Source organism: Sturnira hondurensis, unplaced genomic scaffold (genome assembly GCF_014824575.4).
Source record: "Sturnira hondurensis isolate 20B ecotype Veracruz unplaced genomic scaffold, ASM1482457v3 Scaffold0005791, whole genome shotgun sequence".
Taxonomy (NCBI): domain Eukaryota; kingdom Metazoa; phylum Chordata; class Mammalia; order Chiroptera; family Phyllostomidae; genus Sturnira; species Sturnira hondurensis.
In genome coordinates, this window is record NW_028078422.1 from 271,392 (window position 1) to 291,497 (window position 20,106).

The window sequence follows — 20,106 nt, forward strand, 5'->3', positions numbered from 1 at the left end:
TCCAAGAAGATTTACCCCTGTGTATTCTCTAAGAGTTTTATAGTTTTAGCTCTTTTATGTAAGTGATCCTTTTGAGTTAATTTTTTGTATGCGGCATATGGTGTGAGGTGGGGTCTGACTCTCTCTTTTTTTGCGTGTGGATATCCAGTTGTCCCCGCACCATTTGTTGAAGAGACCAATCTCTCCCCATTCCATGGTCTTGGCACTTCCATTGAAAATCGGTTGATTGTGGTGTGTTTGTTTGTTTGTTTGGACAGTTCTGTCCCCTTGCCCCGTATGTCAGTCCTTACACCACACTGATTCGATTCCTTTAGCTTTGTGGCAAAATCAGGAAGTGGGAGTCCTTCTCTTCCGTTCTTCTTTTTCAGTGTTGTTTTGGTTGTCCGGGACCCCTTGCGGAGTGAATTTGAATTCCACGTATATTTGAGGATTGGTTTTTCCATTTCTGCAAAAAAAAAAAAAAGCTGTTGGAATTTTGGAGGGGATGCGTTCAATCTGTAGATCACTTTGGGCAGTGTTGTCATCTTAAATATGTCCAGCCATCCAGTCTGTGAACGCAGGCTGTCTTTGCCTTATTTAGGTCTTTAATTTGTTTCAGCAGTGTTTTGTAGTTTTTATTGTATGAAATTTTCACCTATTTATGCTATTATAAGCAGAATTCTTCTCTTAATTTCTTTTTTGGATTGTTCACTGGTGGTGTAAAGAAACGCAACTGGGTAGCCTGTTCTTTTGTCGAATTTGTTATATTAACTCTAGTCATTGTTTTGTGGATTCTCTGTGACTTTCTATGTATAGAATCATGTTATCTGCAAATAAAGGTCGTTATACTTTTTCTTTCACACTGGATGCCTTTATCTTTTTCTCTGACCAAAATGTCCACTTTCACCACTGCTCTTAAGGACGGTACTGGATGTCTTTGTCCTGTTCCTGGTCTTAGGGGAAGCTTTTAGTCCTTCACTGATAATGAATGATGTTAGGTTTTCATAGATATTCTTTATCATGTGGAAGAAATTCCCTTCTATTCCTAGTTTGCTGAGTGTTTTTATCTTGAAAGGATGTTGTGTTTTGTCGCATGCTATTTCTGCCTCAGTCAGAATGATTGTTTGTCTTTTTTTCTTTGTTCTAGTAACGTGTATTATGTTGAATGATTTTCACATATTGAACCACCCTTGTATTCCTGGGATAAAACCCACTTGGTCATAGTGTATAATCTTTTTTTAAAATAAATTTTATTTATTTATTTTTAGAGGGTAAGGGAAGGAGAGAGGGAGAGAAATATCAATGTATGGTTGCCTCTCGTGGGTCTCCTGCTGGGAACTGGCCTACAACCCAGGCATGTGCCCTGACTGGGAATCGAACCGCGATTGTGTGGTTCACAGGCCCGTGCTCAATCCACTGAGCTACACCAGCCAGGGTCATAGTGTATAATCTTTTAATCTGTTGTTGAATTTGGGATTTTGCTAGTTGTTGAACTTAATATACATGGAATCATTTAGTATCTGCATTTGAAAGAATTTGGTAGATTAACATCTGTAAGATACTTAGGACAGTGTGGCACAGAGTACTACTGTAGTGTTGTCTAGTCATCATCAATATCAGTGAGTGGATAGCCCCATAAGAGGAAACAAAGACTCTGAGGAGTGAGGGGACTTCACTAGTGGCCACACAGCAAATACAGCTCAGAGCCCACCTGCCGTCCGGCTCACTTGCACCAGGCACGTGAAGGCTTTGGCCCACTCTCTGCAGTGAGCTGGTGGGGGAGAGCGTTTAGGGAGGAGTGCCTGGGGTGTGCTGGGCCATGACCTCGGTGCTTTGTGGTTGAGGTTTACATTTTTTTAACAGTTTGAGATGTAATTTTCATACAATAGAATTCAGCCATTTAAAGTGTGCAGTTCAGTGGGTTTTAGTGTTGAGTGTTACATCATCAGCACCATAGGTTTGAACACATTTCACTGCCGTCCTCCTGCCTGCTCTCTTGTCCGCCCTCCTCCTACCCAGGTGCCCCTGTGAGGCAGCGTCACGCCCTGCTGCCCATGGCCGCAGGTTTGTCTGGTCTGGACATTTCACAGCAATGGGATCGTCTAATCTGTGGTTCTTTCTCCTGCTGTAGGTTACGGTTCATTCATGTTGTAGTGTGAATCCGTACCGTACTGTCTATCATTGAGTAGCGTTATATTGTGTGGATGTACGATGTTTCGTTTATCCGTCCATTAGCTGATGGACTTTGGGGTTGTTGTTACTTCTTACTAGTATGAATAATGTTGCTAGGGACATTTATGTGTAAGTTTTTGTTTTATCATCTCTCTATTTTTTGAGAACTTAAATAGCATTTTATTTCTTTTTTAAAAATATTTTATTTATTTTTAGAGAGAGGGGACAGGAAGGAGAAAGAGAGGGACAGAAACATAAGTGAGTGGTTGCACTGGGGACCGGCTTTCAACCGGGCATGTGCCCTGACTGGGAATCGAACTGGTGACCTTTTGCTTCACAGGCCTGCGCTCAAGCCACTGAGCCACACCAGCCAGGGCACATTTTATTTCTTTTAAAAATTTTATTTTATTGACGTACAATACCCTGTTAGCTTCAGGTGTGCGTGTGATTTGATATTTACATGCGTTATGGAGTGATCCATAAGTCTAGTTAACCATCTGCCGCCTCAGGAACTTTCTGCAGTGCTACCAGCTGCGTGTCCTGTGCTACACTGCACGTCCCCGTGACTTACTCGTTTTGCACCAGGTAGTTTGTGCCTCTTAATTTCCTTCACTATTTTGTAGCCCGTCTCATTTTCTTCAGCAGCCCTGTGAGGAGTGGGTCCTTGTAAATGTGTGTGTGTGTGCATGCGTGCACAGGGCGCTTGGGTATTCACGGTTAGAACAAATAGAGGGGTCAAGGGGCACTTGGAGGGCGCAGCAACATTTATACGCGGCCTGGCACAGTGTTGTGACACTTGACCCACCTGCACGGCTGTACTGGTGAATGTCAGCCCGCGGGGATTTGGCCTTACAGGGCCATAGGGCATGTGTGTTTGGAAGCCTGGGCTTCTGTCTTGGGACTGGGCCACGTGCTGGCAAGGGTGGCTTGCTGCTGGCCGCACGCTGAGGCAGCTGGGGCCCTGGGACACTGCAGCAGGCGCCTTCCTGCCACGCATGACCTCTGAATCACTGGGCCCAGCCTGGCTCCAGCCTTTGTCAACAGGGGCTGCCTCAGGTTTCTCTCGAAGTGGCACTCTCCTGTCCATCCAGGTGCCCCTTGTGAGGCGCGGTTCCACTGGGCTGTCTGCCCTGACCGCTCCCCCCCTTGCCTCCCCTTGGTCCAGGAGAATACATCAAGACCTGGAGGCCTCGCTACTTCCTGCTGAAGAGCGACGGCTCCTTCATTGGCTATAAGGAGCGTCCTGAGGCGCCTGACCAGACCTTGCCCCCGCTAAACAACTTCTCTGTTGCAGGTATGTTTGGGGAGGGTGGGCCCGAGTCTGGGCACTCGGAGAACAAGTGGCAGGCCGTGGGGGCACAATGGCTGTTCTTGGGCTCTGGGCCTGGCCAGGGCCTGTTTCCCCTGTTCCCTCCCCTCCCCCGCTCCACCTGCCTGTCAGCTGGGTGAGGTAAAGCAGGGAGCGGGGTAGAAGCCAGGCGTTTCCCAGAGCCCGGCCCCAGGCAGTGCTGCCTCCGTGGTCCTGCTGCTGCCGGCCAGGCCCTGGAGTTCCGGCTGGTGTCAGGTGCCTCTGTACTGTCAACAGCCTGCTTCTCTGTCCCTCCAAACTGGGGGCAGCAGTGGCCTCCCGCTCAGCTGACTGCAAAGCTAACTTCACATCCTCCATCTCCTCCTTGGCGTCTGAGGTGTTGCCCTCCAGCTGGACCCTGGCCAGTGAAAGCTTGGCAGACCCAAGCCCTTGCCTGGATCTTGCAGAACTACAGTTTTGCTGCCAACCCTCTGCCCCTGCTTCCTTCCTTCTGTGCTGACCTGATTGGTCACCGATCTTCAGTGTCTCACCTCCTAAGAACATTTCAAAGACACCTCCGTCTCCACTGCCACTCCTTAGCCCAGACCACCATTCTCTCCTACCTAGCTCCCTGTTCCAGCCTCTTGCCCAGTCTCATCTCTCCCTGCTTTCTCTGGAGCCCAGCCCTGGTTCCCTCTCTGTCCTGCTTAAAGCCTGTCCTGGTTGCTTTCTCTCTGTGACTGTGACATGGCTGTTCTCAGTCCTGGCTTCTTGCCTGAACTGCCAGCCTGTCTTGAGCAGCTTCCTCCACATTTCTCTCTGGGTGTCCTCTAGGTCCCTCATGCCCACCATGTCCCAAACTGGCCGTCTAGTTTCTCCTTTTGTCCCCCAACCTCCTACTCCCTGTCTCCATTTCGGGGAGTACCCTGCTGCCCCCTAGTCCTCAGGCTACAGGCCTCAGCCTCAGCCTCATCCCAGATGCCTCTCTCTGCTTCCTTTCTGGCCTATCGGCCTTCCCATCCCAATGGCTTCAGTCTGGTGTGGCCTCTGCCTTCTCCCTGGGCTTCCAGCGCCCATTCTCTCATCCTCTACACGGCAGCCAGAGGGATCTGGCTCAGTCTGCCCCTGCTCCTTCTCATTTACGCCTTCCATAGCTCCCTTTTGCCCTCAGGACAAAATCCACAGTCTTCACCGTGCCCCTGAGCCCTGCAGATGGCCCCTGCCCACCTCTCCAGCCTGTCTCACTTCCCCGCTCCTTATACCTGGAGCAGAATTTGCCATTTCCTAGGGGTACTGGGCCCTTTGGCACCTCTGGGCTCTGTGCACGATTCACCCTTCTGTCTCACTGGCCATATTCTCTCTTCCTTCAGGGCTCAGTGTGGAGATGCTCCTGCCCCCGGTTCCCCCTATCACGGTCCTGACCCCTGAGCCATCATTGTCTAGTGGTTTCTCCCCCATCCACACACATGCACCGGATCTTGAGCCCCATGGGGCAAGTTCAGGGCTGTCCACAATATGCCACTCAAGTGTCCCCAGTGCCGTCTGGCATGGAACCAACACCCAGGAAGTGGCTTGGGGACCAAGGTCTCCAGGCCAGCAGGGCTGTCCCCTTACCCTCTTGTCCCTGTTCTTCCTCTGCCTACAGAATGCCAGCTGATGAAGACCGAGAGGCCGCGGCCCAACACGTTCGTCATACGCTGCCTGCAGTGGACCACAGTCATCGAGAGGACCTTCCACGTAGACTCTCCAGATGAGAGGCGAGTCTGAGCCTCTGTGTGTCTGCCCTTTGAGAGTGGCCAGGCCTAGTGAGGGGCAGTGGCGCAGGTGGACAGGTCACCCGGGGCCCCCATGTAGCAGTGTTCTGTCCCGGCCCTTCTGGTGTGCGTTCTCCCCCGCGGGGAGGAGCGGGGTTCTCAGCCTGCAGATTGCCTGGGGCCCGAGGACTGGAAGGTGCATTGGGATCGCAGGCAGAGCTTGTTAACGAGATGGAGCTGGGGGCCACTTCAGGGCCTGTGGTTATGTGGAGGGTCAGAAGGCTGCAGTGTTAATGAGCATCTCCGCTGACTTTGAGGCAGGCCGTCCAGAGACCCGGTGTTAAAAAGATCAGTGTAATAATCAGGAGAGGCGATGCAGGTTTACCTGGTTCAGAAACTAAACATATTATAAGGAAGGTGTCCAGTGGAAGCTTCCCTCTCCCTTTCTGCCCCACGCCAGCCCCAAGTTAATGCTCTTCTGTGGCCGCCAAGAGCTTCGTCCGGTGGGGACAGGCTCGCTCAGATAGAGCCCTGCGCGCCCTACTCCCCTGGTCGACTTCTCACACGAAGGGTAGTGCTGCACACAAGCTGTCCTAAACCTGCTTTTCTACCTAACTTGTCATGGAGAATCTTTCTGCTTCCATCTGTAGCGAGCTGCGGCTGCTGCATTTCTGTGCTACACGACTGCATGGGTGTGTTCCCAGGTTTGTAGAGCGGTTCTTTCGGGACGGTGACGGGGCTGTTGGCGGCGTTGGCGCGTTCCCAGCCGTGCCGCAGTGCGTGCGCTACCAGCACCCGTCTTGTCGACGTGTGTGCACATGCGTCTGTGAGGCGAGTTACCGAGTGGAGGCCTGCTTGGTCACAGGGAGTGTGTATTCGTGATGTTGACAAGTGTGTCTGTCAGGCCGTGCTGAAGCGTGTCCGCGCAGCTTCGTGTTTGCAGGCGTTCGGGTTTTTATCAGTCTGCCCAGTGGGCAGTGGCACGCCAGGGCGGTTTTCACTGGCCTTTCCGCTGTGGGGGGTTTGAGCTCCCCTGGTGCTCAAGGGCCATGCGAAATTCTCTGGTTGTCTGTTCCTGTCCTTGCCTATTTTTCTGTTGGGTAGTCTTTTTCTTATTTAGTTCTGAAAACTCTTTATATATTAGGAAGCTTAGCACTTTATAATGAGTGGCAAGTATTTTTCCTCACTTTGTTCCTTTTCTTTGAAAAATAGTCTTTTAGCCCTGGCTGGTGTAGCTCAGTGGATTGAGCACAGGCCTGCGAACCAGAGGATCGCAGTTCAATTCCCAGTCAGGGCACATGCCTAGGTTGCAGGCTGGTTCCCCGCAGGCCAACTCCCAGCAGGGGACGCTCGAAAGGCAACCATACATTGATGTTTCTCTCCCTCTGTCTTTCCCCTCTAAAGATAAATAAATAAATAAAATCTAAAAAAAAAAAAGAAAAGTAGTCTTTTAGCTTTTCTATTGGCTGAGAATTCAACTGACCCCCCTGGGGAACCCCAAAACAGTGCTGTCCAAGAAAATGTTCGGCCATGATAGAAATGTTCTGTACTTACAGTGCCCAAGAGAACGCCTGGTGAGCATTTGAAGTGTGGTTAGTGTAACTAGGGGGTGGGATTCTTTTTTTTGTTGTTTAAAGATTATTATTTATTTATCTTTAGAAGGTAAGGAAAGGAGAGAGGGAGAGAAATATCAATGTAGGTTGCTTCTTGTGTGTCCCCTGCTGGAAACTGGCCTGCAACCCAGATATGTGCCCTGACTGGGAATCGAACTGCGATTGTGTGGTTCGCAGGCCCGTGCACAATCCACTGAGCTACACCAGCCAGGGTGGGGTGGGATTCTTTTTTTTTTTTTTAACTTCTTTTTTTAATATATTTTTATTGATTATACCATTACAGTTGTTCTATTCCCCCCCCTTCATTCCCCTCCACCCGCAAACTCCCTCCCCCACCATTCTCCCCACCTTAGTTTATAACCACGTGTCTCAAGTTCTTTAGATTCTATATTTCCCCTACTATTCTTACCCTCCCCCCTATCTAGTTTCTACCTACTCTCTATGCTATTTTCTGTACCTTCTCCCCCCTTCTCCTCCTCCCACTCCCCTGTTGCTAACCCTCCATGTGTTCCTCATTTCTATGGTTCCACTTCTGATCTAGCTGTCCTCTTGGTTTGCTTTTGTTTTAGGTGTGGTTGTTAATAACTGTGAGTTTGCTGTCCTTTCACTGTTAATATTTTTCATCTTCTTTTTCTTATATAAGTTAAGTCACTTTAGCATTTCCTATAATAAGGGCTTGGTGATGATGAACTCCTTGAATTTGACCTTATCTGAGAAGCACTTTATCTGCCCTTCCATTCTAAAAGAAAGCTTTGCTGGATAAAGCAATCTTGGCTGTAGGTCTTTGGATTCCATGACTTGGAACACTTCATTCCAGCCCCTTCTTGCCTGTAAGGTCTCTTTTGAGAAATCCGCTGACAGTCTGATGGGTACTCCTTTGTAGGTGACTGTCCCCTTATCTCTTGCTGCTTCTAGGATTCTCTCCTTCATTTGAGTCTTGGCTAATGTAATGATGATGTGCCTTGGTGTGTTCCTTCTTGGGTCCAACTTCTTTGGGACTCTGTGAGCTTCCTGGATTTCCTGGAAGTCTATTTCCTTTGCCAGACTGGGGAAGTTCTCCTTTATTATTTGTTCAAATAAGTTTTCCACTCGTGGCTGTTATCTTTCCTCCTTCTGGTACCCCTATAATCTGGATGTTGGAATATTTAAAGATGTCCTGGAGGTTCCTAAGCCTCTCCTCATTTTTTTGAATTCTCATTTCTTCATTCTTTTCTGGTTGAATGTTTTGTTCTTCCTTCTGGTCCATTCCATTGATTTGAGTCCCAGTTTCCTTTCCATTACTATTGGTTTCCTGTGCATCTCCCTTCATTTCAATTAGTTTAGCCTTCATATGTTCCTCTAATTTGTGACTATAATCAACCAGTTCTGTGAGCATCCTGATAAACAGTGTCTTGAACTGTGCATCTGAGAGGCTGGCAATCTTTTGGTCGCTTAGAGTTATTGGCTCTGGGACTTTGAGTTCTTCTTGGGCTATCTTTTGGGCTGTTCATGCCTGTTACGTAGCAGGATCGGAGCCCTAGGTGTTCACCAGAGCAGGGCAACTCAGTCACTGGGTTGTGACGCTGTATGTGGAGGCGGGGTCAAAGAGGAGCAATGGCGTCCCGTCTGCCACCTCCCGCCGCCGCCGCCACAGGTGCCACAGCTGCCACTGTCACCGGGGCCCACGCGTTTCATCCCACTGCACTCGAGTGTGCCACCGCTATCAGCCCTCCACCACTGGGTTCACCCCCTGGGGCCTGCATGGTCTGTCTCACTGTGCGCGAATGTGTGACCATGGTCAGTCTGCCCTACACCCTGACTGGGGCCGGTCTACCTGTGCACCTAGGTTGGGGGATCTTTCCTGCCCCACCCTGCTCCGCTGCTGGCTCCGCCCCTCTTACCGTCCCGGTTGAACGGTTCGTTGTTGTCGGACTTCCATATAATTCAATTTTGTGTTCTTTGGCTGTGTCTTTGTTCTCCAGACCTTTGTTGTATTCAGACTTGGTTGTGGGAGAAGGCACAGTGTTTCCACCTATGCCTCCATCTTGGCGGAAGTCCGGATTCTTTTAATTAATTAATTTAAATAACTACATGTGGCTAGTGGCTACCCTCGTGTACAGTGCGTTTCTAGAGCATACACAAAACAATGTCACAAGAGGTGTTGCCACAATCTATAGTATGATTGTTGTATACCTTCCCAAGGTTAGAAACATACTCACCCCACCAAGGGGAACAGAATTACCATCTCTGGCCAGCTGAGGTGTCACCGTCACTAAAGCCAGTTAGGGCCGTTAGGTGCATAGGATCTGGGTGCTGGGCTGAGTTTTGAAGTGCAGGTCGGAAGGAGTAGGCAACAGAGATAGGAAAGAGGGGCCAGCGCGTGTAGAGGCGGAGGTGAGACAGCTCGGCGTTCCAGGGGTCCTAGTGTGTTTTTGCGCCACCAAAGAATCCCAAGGCCAGAGGTCCTGGGAGGGGAGAGGTGGAGAGCCTTGAAGCTGGTGAGCCCAGCCAGGACCTAGACTCCAGACGGAGATCCCCACCGGGCTTGGCAGGCGGTGGATTAGTTGGGGTTTGTCACAGGGTTTCTGAAAGGTTCAGGGAGGTACAAACAGGAAGCCCTTGACTCAGCAGTAGCTGGCACACAGTGTGCAAGCCTGGAAAGGACCTGTGTGGAGCCACCAAAGTGCTCCTTGGGCAAGAGACCCCCTCTGGTTTTCACCGCAGCAGATGCCGTGCCCGTCAGCATGGGGAAGAGCCCCTTTCTGAGGACTGGTCCCCCAGTCAGGCACTGGCGTCTCCTAAGAATAGGACCTTTTCCTGTAGAATCATGGTACCGTCATCACATTTGAGGTGATTCTTTTAAACTGAGTTTGGTGACAGCCTCCCCATAGCCATTCTTGAACTTCCCCAGTTCTCAAAATGGTGCTTTACAGATCAGCGTTTATCGAAGGTGCATGTTGTCTGTCTGGCCTGTGTCAGCCCTTTGTCTCCCTGCCTCCTGTCCCCTGGCTTTCACCCTGTGACATTGATTTTTTTTTTTATTAGCCAGGCCAGTTGTCTTGTAGAATGTTCCACACTATCTACATATCATATTACTGCCTCGTGGGTCTGTTTACCCTGGTCTTCTGTGCCTGTATTTCCTGGAAACCAGGAATTGGGTCTGGAGCAGGGTTGGCAAGCTACAGCCCAGCCTCCTGTTTTGTAAATAAAGTTTTATTGGACCTCGGCCATGCCCATGGCTGCTTTTTCCCTATGGTGGCAGAGTTGAGTAGTTGTGATTAGAGGCCGTGTGGCCAAGCAAAACCTAAAACGTTTTACTCTTTGGACATTTACAAAAATCTGCAGACTGCTGGTCTTGGCAGGTGTGCTTACTAGTGTATTGCATTATTGTGATTGTTTTTCTTTAAGTATGTTTTATTGATTATGCTGTTATGGTTGTTCCAGTTATTCCCCCGTTGCCCCCCTCTGCCCGATACCCATCTTCCCTCCAGCATCCCCCCCTTCCCCGCCCACTTAGTTTATGTCCACAGGTCATGTATGTAAGTTCTATGGCTTCTCCATTTCCTATACTGTTCTTAAGCCCCCCCTGTCTATTTTGGACCTACCATTTATGCTTTTTATTCCCCATACCTTTTCCCACATTCTCCCCTCCATTTCCCGGCTGATAACCCTCCATGTGATCTTCATACCTATGGTTCTTTTCTTGTTCTGGTTGTTTGCTTTTGTTTTTTAGATTCAGTTGATAGTTGTGAGTTTGTTGTCATTTTTTTTATTTTTATTTTTTTAGAGATTTTATTTATTTATTTTTAGAGGGGAAGGGAAGGAGAGAAGGAGAGAAATATCAATGTGTGGTTGCCTCTCGTGAGTGCCCTGCTGGGAACTGGCCTGCAACCCAGGCATGTGCCCTGACTGGGAATCGAACTGCGATCGTGTGGTTCGCAGGCCCACGCTCAATCCACTGAGCTACACCAGCTGGGGCTCTTTCATTGTTTTTTCAAATAAAGTTTCAATTTCTTGCTCTTTCTCTTCTTCTGTCATCCCTATGATTTGGTTATTGGTGTGTTTGGAAATGCCCAGAGTCGTCGTCTTCTCTCCTTTTTTTGAATTCTTGTTTTTTTCGTTCTGTCCTGGTTGAATGTGTATTTCTTCCTTATGTTCCAATTCATTGATTTGAACCCTGGCTTCCTTCCCTTCACTGTTGGTTCCCTGTGAGTTTTTCTTTATGTCACTTAGTGTAGCCTTCATTTCTTCCCTTAGGCTTTTGTGGAGCTCAGTGAGTTCTCCGAGTATCCTTATCACCAGTTGTCATAAGGTCTTCATCTGATAGGTTGGCTACCTTTGTTTCTCTTAGTTCTTTTACTGGGGTTTTGTTCTTTCATTTGAGCCATATTTCTTTGTCTTCTCAATTTGGCAGCCTCCCTGTGCTTGCTTCTGTGTATTAGGTAGAGCTGCTTTGACTCCCTGTCTTGGTACCTGTTATAATGTTGTATAGGGTGGAGCCTCCAATGGCCAGGGCAGGGGCAGCCTGCCTCACCGCTTTGTGGCTTTGTGTGGTGGGGAGGGGCTCTCAGGGAGGGGGCAGTGTGCTGTGTGACTGCTGGAGCTTTATTCAGCACTCACCCCACTTCCAGCCACCTATGTGATGGCACCCTCTGCTGTTGCCCTGGTGGTGATTCCCAGAGTGGGTGGGTTTGTATTCGTTCTGGGGCCCTGCAGACCCTTTAAATGGACTTTCCTGAGAGGCTGGCAGTTGCTTCTGCCTCCCCAGCCCGCACTGGTCTTTCCAGCCAGGAGTTAGGCTTGCTCCCAGGCATCCCTGGTGTGAGAGTGCCTGTCCTGTGGGCCGCAGCAACCTGCCCCCACCGCCTCCCCCGCTGCCGCACCGTGTCCTCTCCACCCTCTTTCCCGTCTGGGTGAACGTGTCTTCTATAGTCCTTGGTTGTCGGACTTCGTACAGCTCAGTGTTCTGGCAGTTTTGGGTGTTTGTTGTTTCGAGGTTTGTTGTTGTCCTTCTTATGGTTGCGCAAGGAGGCAAGGTGTATCCTCTGTGCCTCTGTCTTGACCAGAAGCCCCCTAGTGTGATCTTTTTCATGTAAATCTTATAATGTAATTTCTCTGCCTAGAACTCTGGGGGCTTTTAGTCCCACTTGGAGTAAGTGCCGTGTTCCAAAGTCAGCACCATGATCTGCAGAGTCCCACGTGGTCTGGTCCCCTCTTCAGAATCACTTTCTGCCGCTGGTTCCCTCTCTTTAGCCCTGCTGTTCCTAAACATGCCAGACACACTTTCGGCCCCAGGACCTTTGCACTTGCTGTTCCCTTGGCTTAGCATCTTTTTCTCCCAGATGTTACTGTTCTTTCTTTCCTTAACTTCATCGGGTCTCTGCTCACATGTCACCTTCTCGGAGTGTTCTGTCCTCCCCCCGTATTTCCCTTACCCTTACCCTGCTCTATTTTTCTTCATAGTACCTGTCTACCAGCTGTGATATTTCTTTCTTCTTTTAATTTTTATTGATTTGAGAGACAGACAGACAGATATCAACTTGTTCTACTTAGATTCTTGCATGTGCTCTGACCAGGATCAAACCCACAACCTTGGCTTCTCAGGACAACATTCTGACCAACTGAGCTACCCGGCCTGGGCCACATTTTCTGTTTGTGTGTGCTGGGAACATAAGTGGATGTTCAGTTAGCATTTGTTGAATGAACAAGAGAATAACGAAAACTAACTCTGTTGGCCAGACCCTGTTCTAAGATCTTTATGTGTACTAACTCATTTTACCCTCACGGTATTTCTGGGAGGTGGCGCCCCACCTGTAAAGCAGGGATGAGGATAGTGAGGTGGAGGCACAGGGAGTTACAGAAGAAAAGAAAGATCTGGGGGATCTGAGTTCTCCCCACCAGGCGTGGCTGGCTCTGCACCAACCAGCTTAGCCATCTTAGGGCATCTGCGCGCAGAGTGGGAGCGCAGATGCACTCTGGCCGCCTGCACCCGTCTAGGACGGCCCTGGTTAGGGAGAGAAGTCCCTTGTCTGCTCTCAGACCAGCGGCCACTGTTCCCCCTGAAGCTGTGTGGAGGGCAGCCCTGCTGTCTCGGGTGTCCTGGGCTTCCTTCTCCTGTGTGTTTAGTCTTGGTTAGCAGGGCGCCTTGGGGCTGCGGCCCAGGATCTGGAGTCAGGCCGGCGCCTTGCCACTTTCTCAGTGGGGCTCAGTTCCCTGGCTGTCACACAGGACAAAGGGGGAAGGCAGTGTGGAGGCACTGCCCAGGCAGGTGCCCCACGGAATCCTGCATGTTGGCACCTTTTCTCTCCTCCATCTCCTTGCCACCAGCACCGCCTGCCCAGAGAGCTGCCGTGGTCTCCTCATGCTCCCTCTCACTGCCCCTAGTCTGTGCCCCACACAGCAGCTGCGGACTTAAAACAGAACTCGATCCCCTCACCCCTGCATAAACCTGTCAGTGACTTCCCATGGTAAGATGTAAATCCCTCGCACGGTGGGACATGCAGTCCCCTGTGGTCTGGGCCTGTCCTCCCTCCTATCCTCACCCCTCCATTCCCCTCTCTCGGATTCAGCTCCAGGGCACCTGCTGGGCCTTCTGAGGACACCAGGCTCCCTCCTGCTCAGGGCCTTTGCCACGCTCTTCGTCCACTGGGGTTTTCCCTCCCAGCACTTTGCATGGCTGCCCCCTCCCTCCGTTCCACTTCACAGCCATGTGCCAAGTGCCTATTCTGGGTGCTGGGCATAGTCTGTGTTCCAGGGACATCTGTCAAGTCCTGGCTTACGTGACACCTCCTTGAAGAGACCTTTCCAGACCACCCACCCTCTGGGAAGGGGCTTCCGCTCCAGTTCCTGCCTTGGAAACTTCACACACTTACCTTCTCCGTTAGGCTCGGAGCTCCATGGGGCTGGTTTCCTCCCGCAGCCTCTGAGCACCCAGAGCCAGGCCGGGTGAGCAGACGGTGTTGAGGAAGTACTGCTGGCTGGCTGCTGGGGCGAATTCTCACAGCCGCCCCTTGATGTGCTCACTCAGTACCAGGCACTGCCCTAAGCGCTAATGTCTGGTGTCGTATTTCACCCTTACACTGCCCTCTGGTCCCTGCTCCGTGTGGCAGCCAACTGAGACACAGGAAAGTTAAATCACCTGTCCAGTGGTACCTCCAGGAGAGACAGAGCTAAGATTCATGCCAGGCTATCCAGCTCCGGGGGCTGTGCGTGCAGCCCCTGGACGATGCCCCATGTGTGTGGGAGGCAGGGAGAGGCTGGAGAAGCAAGGCAACTCGGGGCCCCTCCCAGCCGGCTTGCAGACCAGAGCTGAGCTCTGGGCCCCAGCTGCCGGCTCCCAGGCCTGTGCCATCCTCAGCCTGCAGCTGGATGAGGGAGTGCGCCTCCCTCAAATGTGCCTTCCTGGCCTCGGAGCCCAGGGGAAGGATAAGAAGGCTCCCGGAAGGTCCTCTGGGGGGAGAAGTGCTTTGGGGGTGGCGGGGGCACTTGGGTCCCTGGGCCTCTGCTTTGGGCCATGTAACTGGGCACATGTCAGCCTCTCTGTCTCGGTCTCCTCCTTTGTCAGAGGAGGTGAATAACTGCCTACTGCACAGGGTTGTCAGGAGGCCTCATGGGTTACCTCACCTAAAGTGTCTGGGCACTTGACGTGAGGTAAACTGTCCTCTTAGGAATTTTAAAATGTTGGGTGTAAGACCATGGGTTAGAGAAACAGAGCGCCCCTGCCAGTGACAGGCTTGTGCTTCTGTTCAGTGGCGGGGTCCACTCTTGGGGGGCAGTTTCCCTCCGCTCAGCCCCTGTGCCTGTGGCACGGTGTTCCCTTCTCCCCGAGCCCTCGGGAGCGCACCCTGCCTCGTCCCTCTGGGCCTCATCTGGGAAGGAAGCGGTAGGTTTCATTAGGGACTGGTGGCAGGTGCTAGGAGCCAGGTGGCTCCACTGTGGCCTGGCTGTGTGGCCTGCGCAGGTGGCTGCCCTTCAGTTTCCACTGAAGGGACACGCCCGGCCCTCCTCCTTAAGTGCTCTTAAGTAGACAGAATAAGGTGGTGTTTGTGGAGCTGTTACTGTTCTGTTGTGTCTCCTTGGGGGAAGGAGATTGGTTCCCCTGGGGGCTCCGCTTTGAGGTGTGGAAAGCACATCTTCCCCAGCTCGGGGTGGGAGCTCCCCTCTGCCCCAAACACCATGTTGCAAACCCTGAAGGAGTACACCCTGGACCAAGGCCCTTGCTTTTCCCTGAATTTCGAGTGCTGCAAGCACCCAGCCTCAGTCCAGTTGGAGCAGAGTTGGGAGCTTGTCTGGCCTTGGGAGAGCCCCAGTTACCCTGTCCAGCCTCCTGCCGAGTTCTGCAGGTCCCTGTGCGACTGGGCGCCCGAGTCAAGGTGGGTGGGGTAAGCCAAGGCCCTATCCAATGTTGTTAACATCTTGCTCGAGTTGAGCACTTTCTATGGATACAGTGCTTTGCACATTTCCGCTTATCAGTGTCTCAGTGTCCCCAGCCCACCACGGAGGGTGGCAGACTGAGAGGGGTGAGCTTGCCTGTGTGGCAGAGGTGCCATTTGAGCTCCAGCCGGTGTGGTCCCAGAGCCCGTGCTCCTGGTCAGAAACTGCGTCCGGGAGGCTGCTCCAGACACCCTGCGGTGTGGGCGCACCAGTGCCCACTTATCCGAGGTGCCGCTGAAGGCTGCCCGTGTCCCCCTCGTGCGTGACGACGAGAGCACGCCGGGCATCTTAGTCCGCAGCTTGCTGTTTCTTGTGTGACAGTCTGTGAGATACATGCATGATTTCCTTTGTAATATGTCAGTGTCTCTCTTAGTACATGGTGATGCCTTTTAATCCGTGGTTTTATACCCACCGTCAGCATTTTTAAATTTCTAAGAGGACAGTTATAATTTGACAGAGTAAATCAGATGTGTCCCCACCCCCATTTTTAGAAATACAGGCATATGACTGTAGGCACAGGGATTTATGTTGTAAATGGTTCCAAAGAGGGCACAGGGTAGAACTAGTTGAGAAATGCCTGCCTGAGGCGTTGGGTCAGAGAAGAGAAGCCAGTGCCACTCTGCGGAGGTGTGCCGGGGCCTCAGTGTGCTTTGTCCAGGTGTGCACAGGCCTGGGTGCTCTCCCACCTGTGGTGCAGGTGGAGGGGTGAGTGCTGCGTGTGCACACATGCTCGCGTGTGTGTTAGAGGACAGTAGTGGCAGACTGCTCTTTGCCCCTGGGTTCCAGTCCTCTGCCTGGAGTCCACCAGGGCCCTGGGTCAAGACCATCATTTTCAGAGTTGTTTGTGCTTCTGCGAGTGTGTGTGTGTGTCAGTTTCTTTTGTTTCTAACTAATAGTGTGATAGCGAGCTCTGTTCTGCCCGTCCTGTTCCATGTAGGCTGTCTCGGGTCATTCCAGTCTGCAAACTGGTCTGCCTCATTCTTTCTCTCAGCTGCAGTGTGCACCCTCTCGACCTTGCAGCGCCCCATGAGCGCGTGACTGCTGCCCTGTTTCATCGCATCCAGGGTGCTGTCACCTGAAGACACGCCAGTGTTTTACATAATATTAGGGAAAAAACAGTGCCCACTTAAATTAGGACATGGGTTGTGGGGCGGGTGGGATTTGGAAGTGTGCTGGACCCTTGAGCAACGTAGGTCAGAGCTGCATGGATCCACATATACATGGAATTTTTTCCAATCAATACTGTAAATGTACCTTATCTTCTTTATGATTTTCTTCATAACATTTCCTTTTTTCTGGTTTACTTTGTGGTAAGAATATAGTATATAATACATATAGCAACCAGAATAGGATTTAATTGACTATGTTATCAGTAAGGCCTCTGGTCAATAATAGGTTGTTAGTGGTTAAGTTTTGGGGGAGTCGAAAGTTAAATACATGGGTTTCACCTATGCAGGGGGTTGGCACTCCACACCTGCGCTGGTTCGGGGTCGGCGGTAGTGCTGTGCGCTGTGTGTGGAAATAGAGGCTTGAGGCATGCGGCACAGAAGGCCGGCCCGGGCTCTGCCTCGGAACCTCGGCCTGTCCACTGCTCCTTATGACCTTGGGCAGGGGCCTCAGGGGTGCAGACAGTTCGCACCTGCTGCCTGGGCCTGGAGGGGGATTCCGGAAGACTCTGTGCTCATCGGGGCTTGTTTAAATCATGGTGATTCTGGAGGTTGCCTGCTTACACTCTCTGAATTTTCTTATTCCTAGCAAATGTTTTCTTTTTTCCACTGTTCATGTGGCTGTTTTATAGACATAAAATCCATAGGGGGTTCACAGATACTGTGTTGGACCACCTAAAACATTGCGGGGTGGGCCAAAAGTGGAGGTATGGGCAGTTTGAAGCATCCAGCCTCATGTTTTTTTCTTCTTGGTCTCTGGTGGCTTTTACTTATTTTTCTCTCGATCCAGACAGAACAGTTTGCAAAGTAACAGAAGCAAATGCTTCCCCGGTGAATTTTAAGGCACAAGTGACAGACTAGTTTGTAGTTCTTAAACCAGACTTCTTTTCCTGGGACCTGCTTCCCTGCCTGCCACCTTCTCCTCCACACCCTTCCCCACTGGGGACCCCTTCCCCACTCGGGACCCAGTCCCTGAGCCTCCTCCCAGCAGACAGCCCCCTCCAGGCAGTCATGTCTGCGGCTCTTGCCTTTTAAGATCTTCAGCTACTTTGGCTAATGAATGCTTCCTTTTACTCTGGGTTTTCTTTAACAAAATGTTGGTCACTCGTACACTTGAGCATGTTGTTTGTTCTGGAAGAATTCAGAGGAGCCCTGTGTCTCCCTCATTCAAGGCTCAGGGTGGCAGCTGATTTTCAAGGAGCTGAGAAGAAAGGTGGTCTCTGCTTTGATCATGTCATCGCTGCCTGACTTCAAGTGGCCCCTCCTGGGCCATAGATGGTCTCTGTCCTTGTTCCACTCTTGCCCCCTCCCACCCGGGGGCCTGTAAAATTTCAGTTTAGTCCTGTCAGCTCTCCCCAGCGCAGATATCTACCTAAGTGCCAAGGGTTTTTGGAGGGGGTGGGGCTCAGCCCTTCCCGCCCAGGTCTCATGGCTCCCCTGACCTGTCCCCACACAGGGAGGAGTGGATGCAGGCCATCCAGATGGTAGCCAACAGTCTCAAGCAGCGGGGCCTCGGCGAGGACCCCATGGACTACAAGTGCGGTCCCCCTAGTGACTCTTCAGCAGCCGAGGAGATGGAAGTGTCGGTTAGCAAGGCTCGGGCCAAGGTGGTGAGTACCCTGGGAGTGCGGGCAGCACTGCTGGTCTGTGAGCACCCCCCCCCCCCCCCCGCAACGTTGGCTCTGCTGCCCTTGTTTTGCATGGAGAGTGTGCAGCGCCCAACCCTGCCTGCCTGCCCGTAGCATGGGAGAGCTCAGTGCGGACGTCCCGGGGCCTCTTTGCCCGCTCCTCCTGTGGAGTCGGCAGCCTCCGTCCACCCCCATGTTGGAGCCCTCCCGGGGCCTTGTGTCCGGGAGAGCCTTGGTCTGAAGGCCACTGCAGACACAGTGGTTGCTGCCCAGAGCCTCTCTCCCTGCTCCTACCGGAGCACTTTGGCAACAGTGTCCTTTGATTTTCCTTTTTCTTTGTGAAAATGTTCTCCCAGTGGCCATGCGCCAAGCTGCGCTGATGGCCCTGCTCCCCCCACCCTGGCAGACCATGAATGACTTCGACTATCTCAAGCTCCTCGGCAAGGGCACCTTTGGCAAAGTCATCCTGGTGCGGGAGAAGGCCACCGGCCGCTACTACGCCATGAAGATCCTGCGGAAGGAGGTGATCATTGCCAAGGTGGGTGCTCCCCGGGCTGCGCTTGGCTGGCCGGGGGTGGGGTGGGGGGGCTGGACCTGTGTGGGGCCAGGACACATAGGCGCGCCTTCCACCGTCACCATCTTGTTTCCCCACTGAACCCATAGCCCTGTGCTCAGTCCCGCGCATCCCCAGCACCCCTGTGGGTGCCTGGGGAGGGAGCTGAGAGAGTCTGACGGGGCCTGGAGCGCACCCGGGGGTGGGGGCTCAGCTCAGGGTGTCTCAGTAGGATGACGGGCCAGAAATGGGGTCCTGTTCCTTTTTTTTTTAATTTAAAGCTTTTAAAATAGAAAATTTCTAACATACACAAAAAATTTTAAAGAAAAATAAATATAAGGGATACCCGTGTAGCCATCANCCCATAGCCCTGTGCTCAGTCCCGCGCATCCCCAGCGCCCCTGTGGGTGCCTGGAGCGCACCCGGGGGTGGGGGCTCAGCTCAGGGTGTCTCAGTAGGATGACGGGCCAGAAATGGGGTCCTGTTCCTTTTTTTTTTAATTTAAAGCTTTTAAAATAGAAAATTTCTAACATACACAAAAAATTTTAAAGAAAAATAAATATAAGGGATACCCGTGTAGCCATCATCCAGAATCAGCGATTACCAGCATTCGGTTGGTTTTGTTTCGTCAGCTCTGCCCTGCCCTTCTGGAGCACTGGCAGGCATATTTTAGACAGCATACAGTGTACCCATACACACTGGGACAGTACTTTAGTAAGTGAAGATTTTAAAGACGGTGATTGTGATATTGTGATTATTCTCAGCAGAGTGAACAGTCCCAGTGTCATTGGTCCGAGGCAGGGTTTCTGGGCCTCAGCACTGTTGACACGCGGGCCAGATGGCTCTCTGCTGTGGGGGGTGCTGCGCCCTGGTAGGGCGTGCTGCCTGTCCCGCCTTCCCCACCTTCTCCTCTGAGTTGTGACAGTCAGAAATGTCTTCAGACCTTATCACCGAGCACCCTCAGGGGATGGGCCCCCCCGGGGGAGGGCCCGAGTCCAGGCCTGCAGGTGGTTCCGGGTTCTCAGCACCTCTCTGGTGCCCGAAGTGCGCTCAGGCCCCGAAGTCCAGCCTGCGCTGGCGTCAGCAGGTGGGCCCAGGGAAGGGCCCGAGCATCTGCTTTTCTCTGGGTTTCCAGGCAACGCTGGCGCCATCCATGTGGGGACCAAACACTGAACTGCTGCTCCACATTTTGGAATCTGGTTCTAGGTTCAGTTGCTTCTTCCAGCAAGAACATTTATGGGTGGTGGTTCCCACGACCTGCGGCATCACCTCAGGGCTTCACGATGTCTGCTAGTATCCCTCTCAGGGATGTTCAAGTTGGCCTGTGGCTTTGGGAGGTGACAGCCTGATCTCGTCGTCATAGATCCCCATCACCTTTTCACCTTGTGGTTTTGAGAGCAAGCCACTGAACATCCTTGCCTGGGTCCTCGTTTCAGTGGGGTTTGTGGGCGGTCAGGTGCCATTCCTGCCGTTCTCTCTCTGCACATCTGCTAGGAACGGAGCTGCCTTTCACCAGTTGTCCCATCCTTAGGTGCAGGGCA

General features: G+C 51.8%; 1 protein-coding gene and 1 long non-coding RNA gene across 5 annotated transcripts in view; one reads left to right on the forward strand and one right to left on the reverse strand.

Moving 5' to 3' along the window:
• AKT2 (AKT serine/threonine kinase 2) overlaps nucleotides 1-20,106 on the forward strand; it is a 51,001-nt gene that overhangs the window by 24,098 nt on the left and 6,797 nt on the right. For all 4 annotated transcript variants that reach the window (XM_037047465.1, XM_037047467.1, XM_037047468.1 and 1 more), the window contains exons 3-6: nucleotides 3,317-3,445; nucleotides 5,085-5,196; nucleotides 17,841-17,994; nucleotides 18,419-18,550. In XM_037047465.1, the coding sequence (XP_036903360.1) occupies nucleotides 3,317-3,445; nucleotides 5,085-5,196; nucleotides 17,841-17,994; nucleotides 18,419-18,550 (527 nt within the window). The remainder of the gene's footprint in view (nucleotides 1-3,316; nucleotides 3,446-5,084; nucleotides 5,197-17,840; nucleotides 17,995-18,418; nucleotides 18,551-20,106) is intronic.
• Nucleotides 14,756-19,607, reverse strand: LOC118988091 (uncharacterized). Its single transcript, XR_005066714.1, has 3 exons — nucleotides 19,265-19,607; nucleotides 18,023-18,029; nucleotides 14,756-14,766 (listed from the first exon to the last, which is right to left on the reverse strand). It is a non-coding gene; the product is annotated as an uncharacterized LOC118988091 (long non-coding RNA).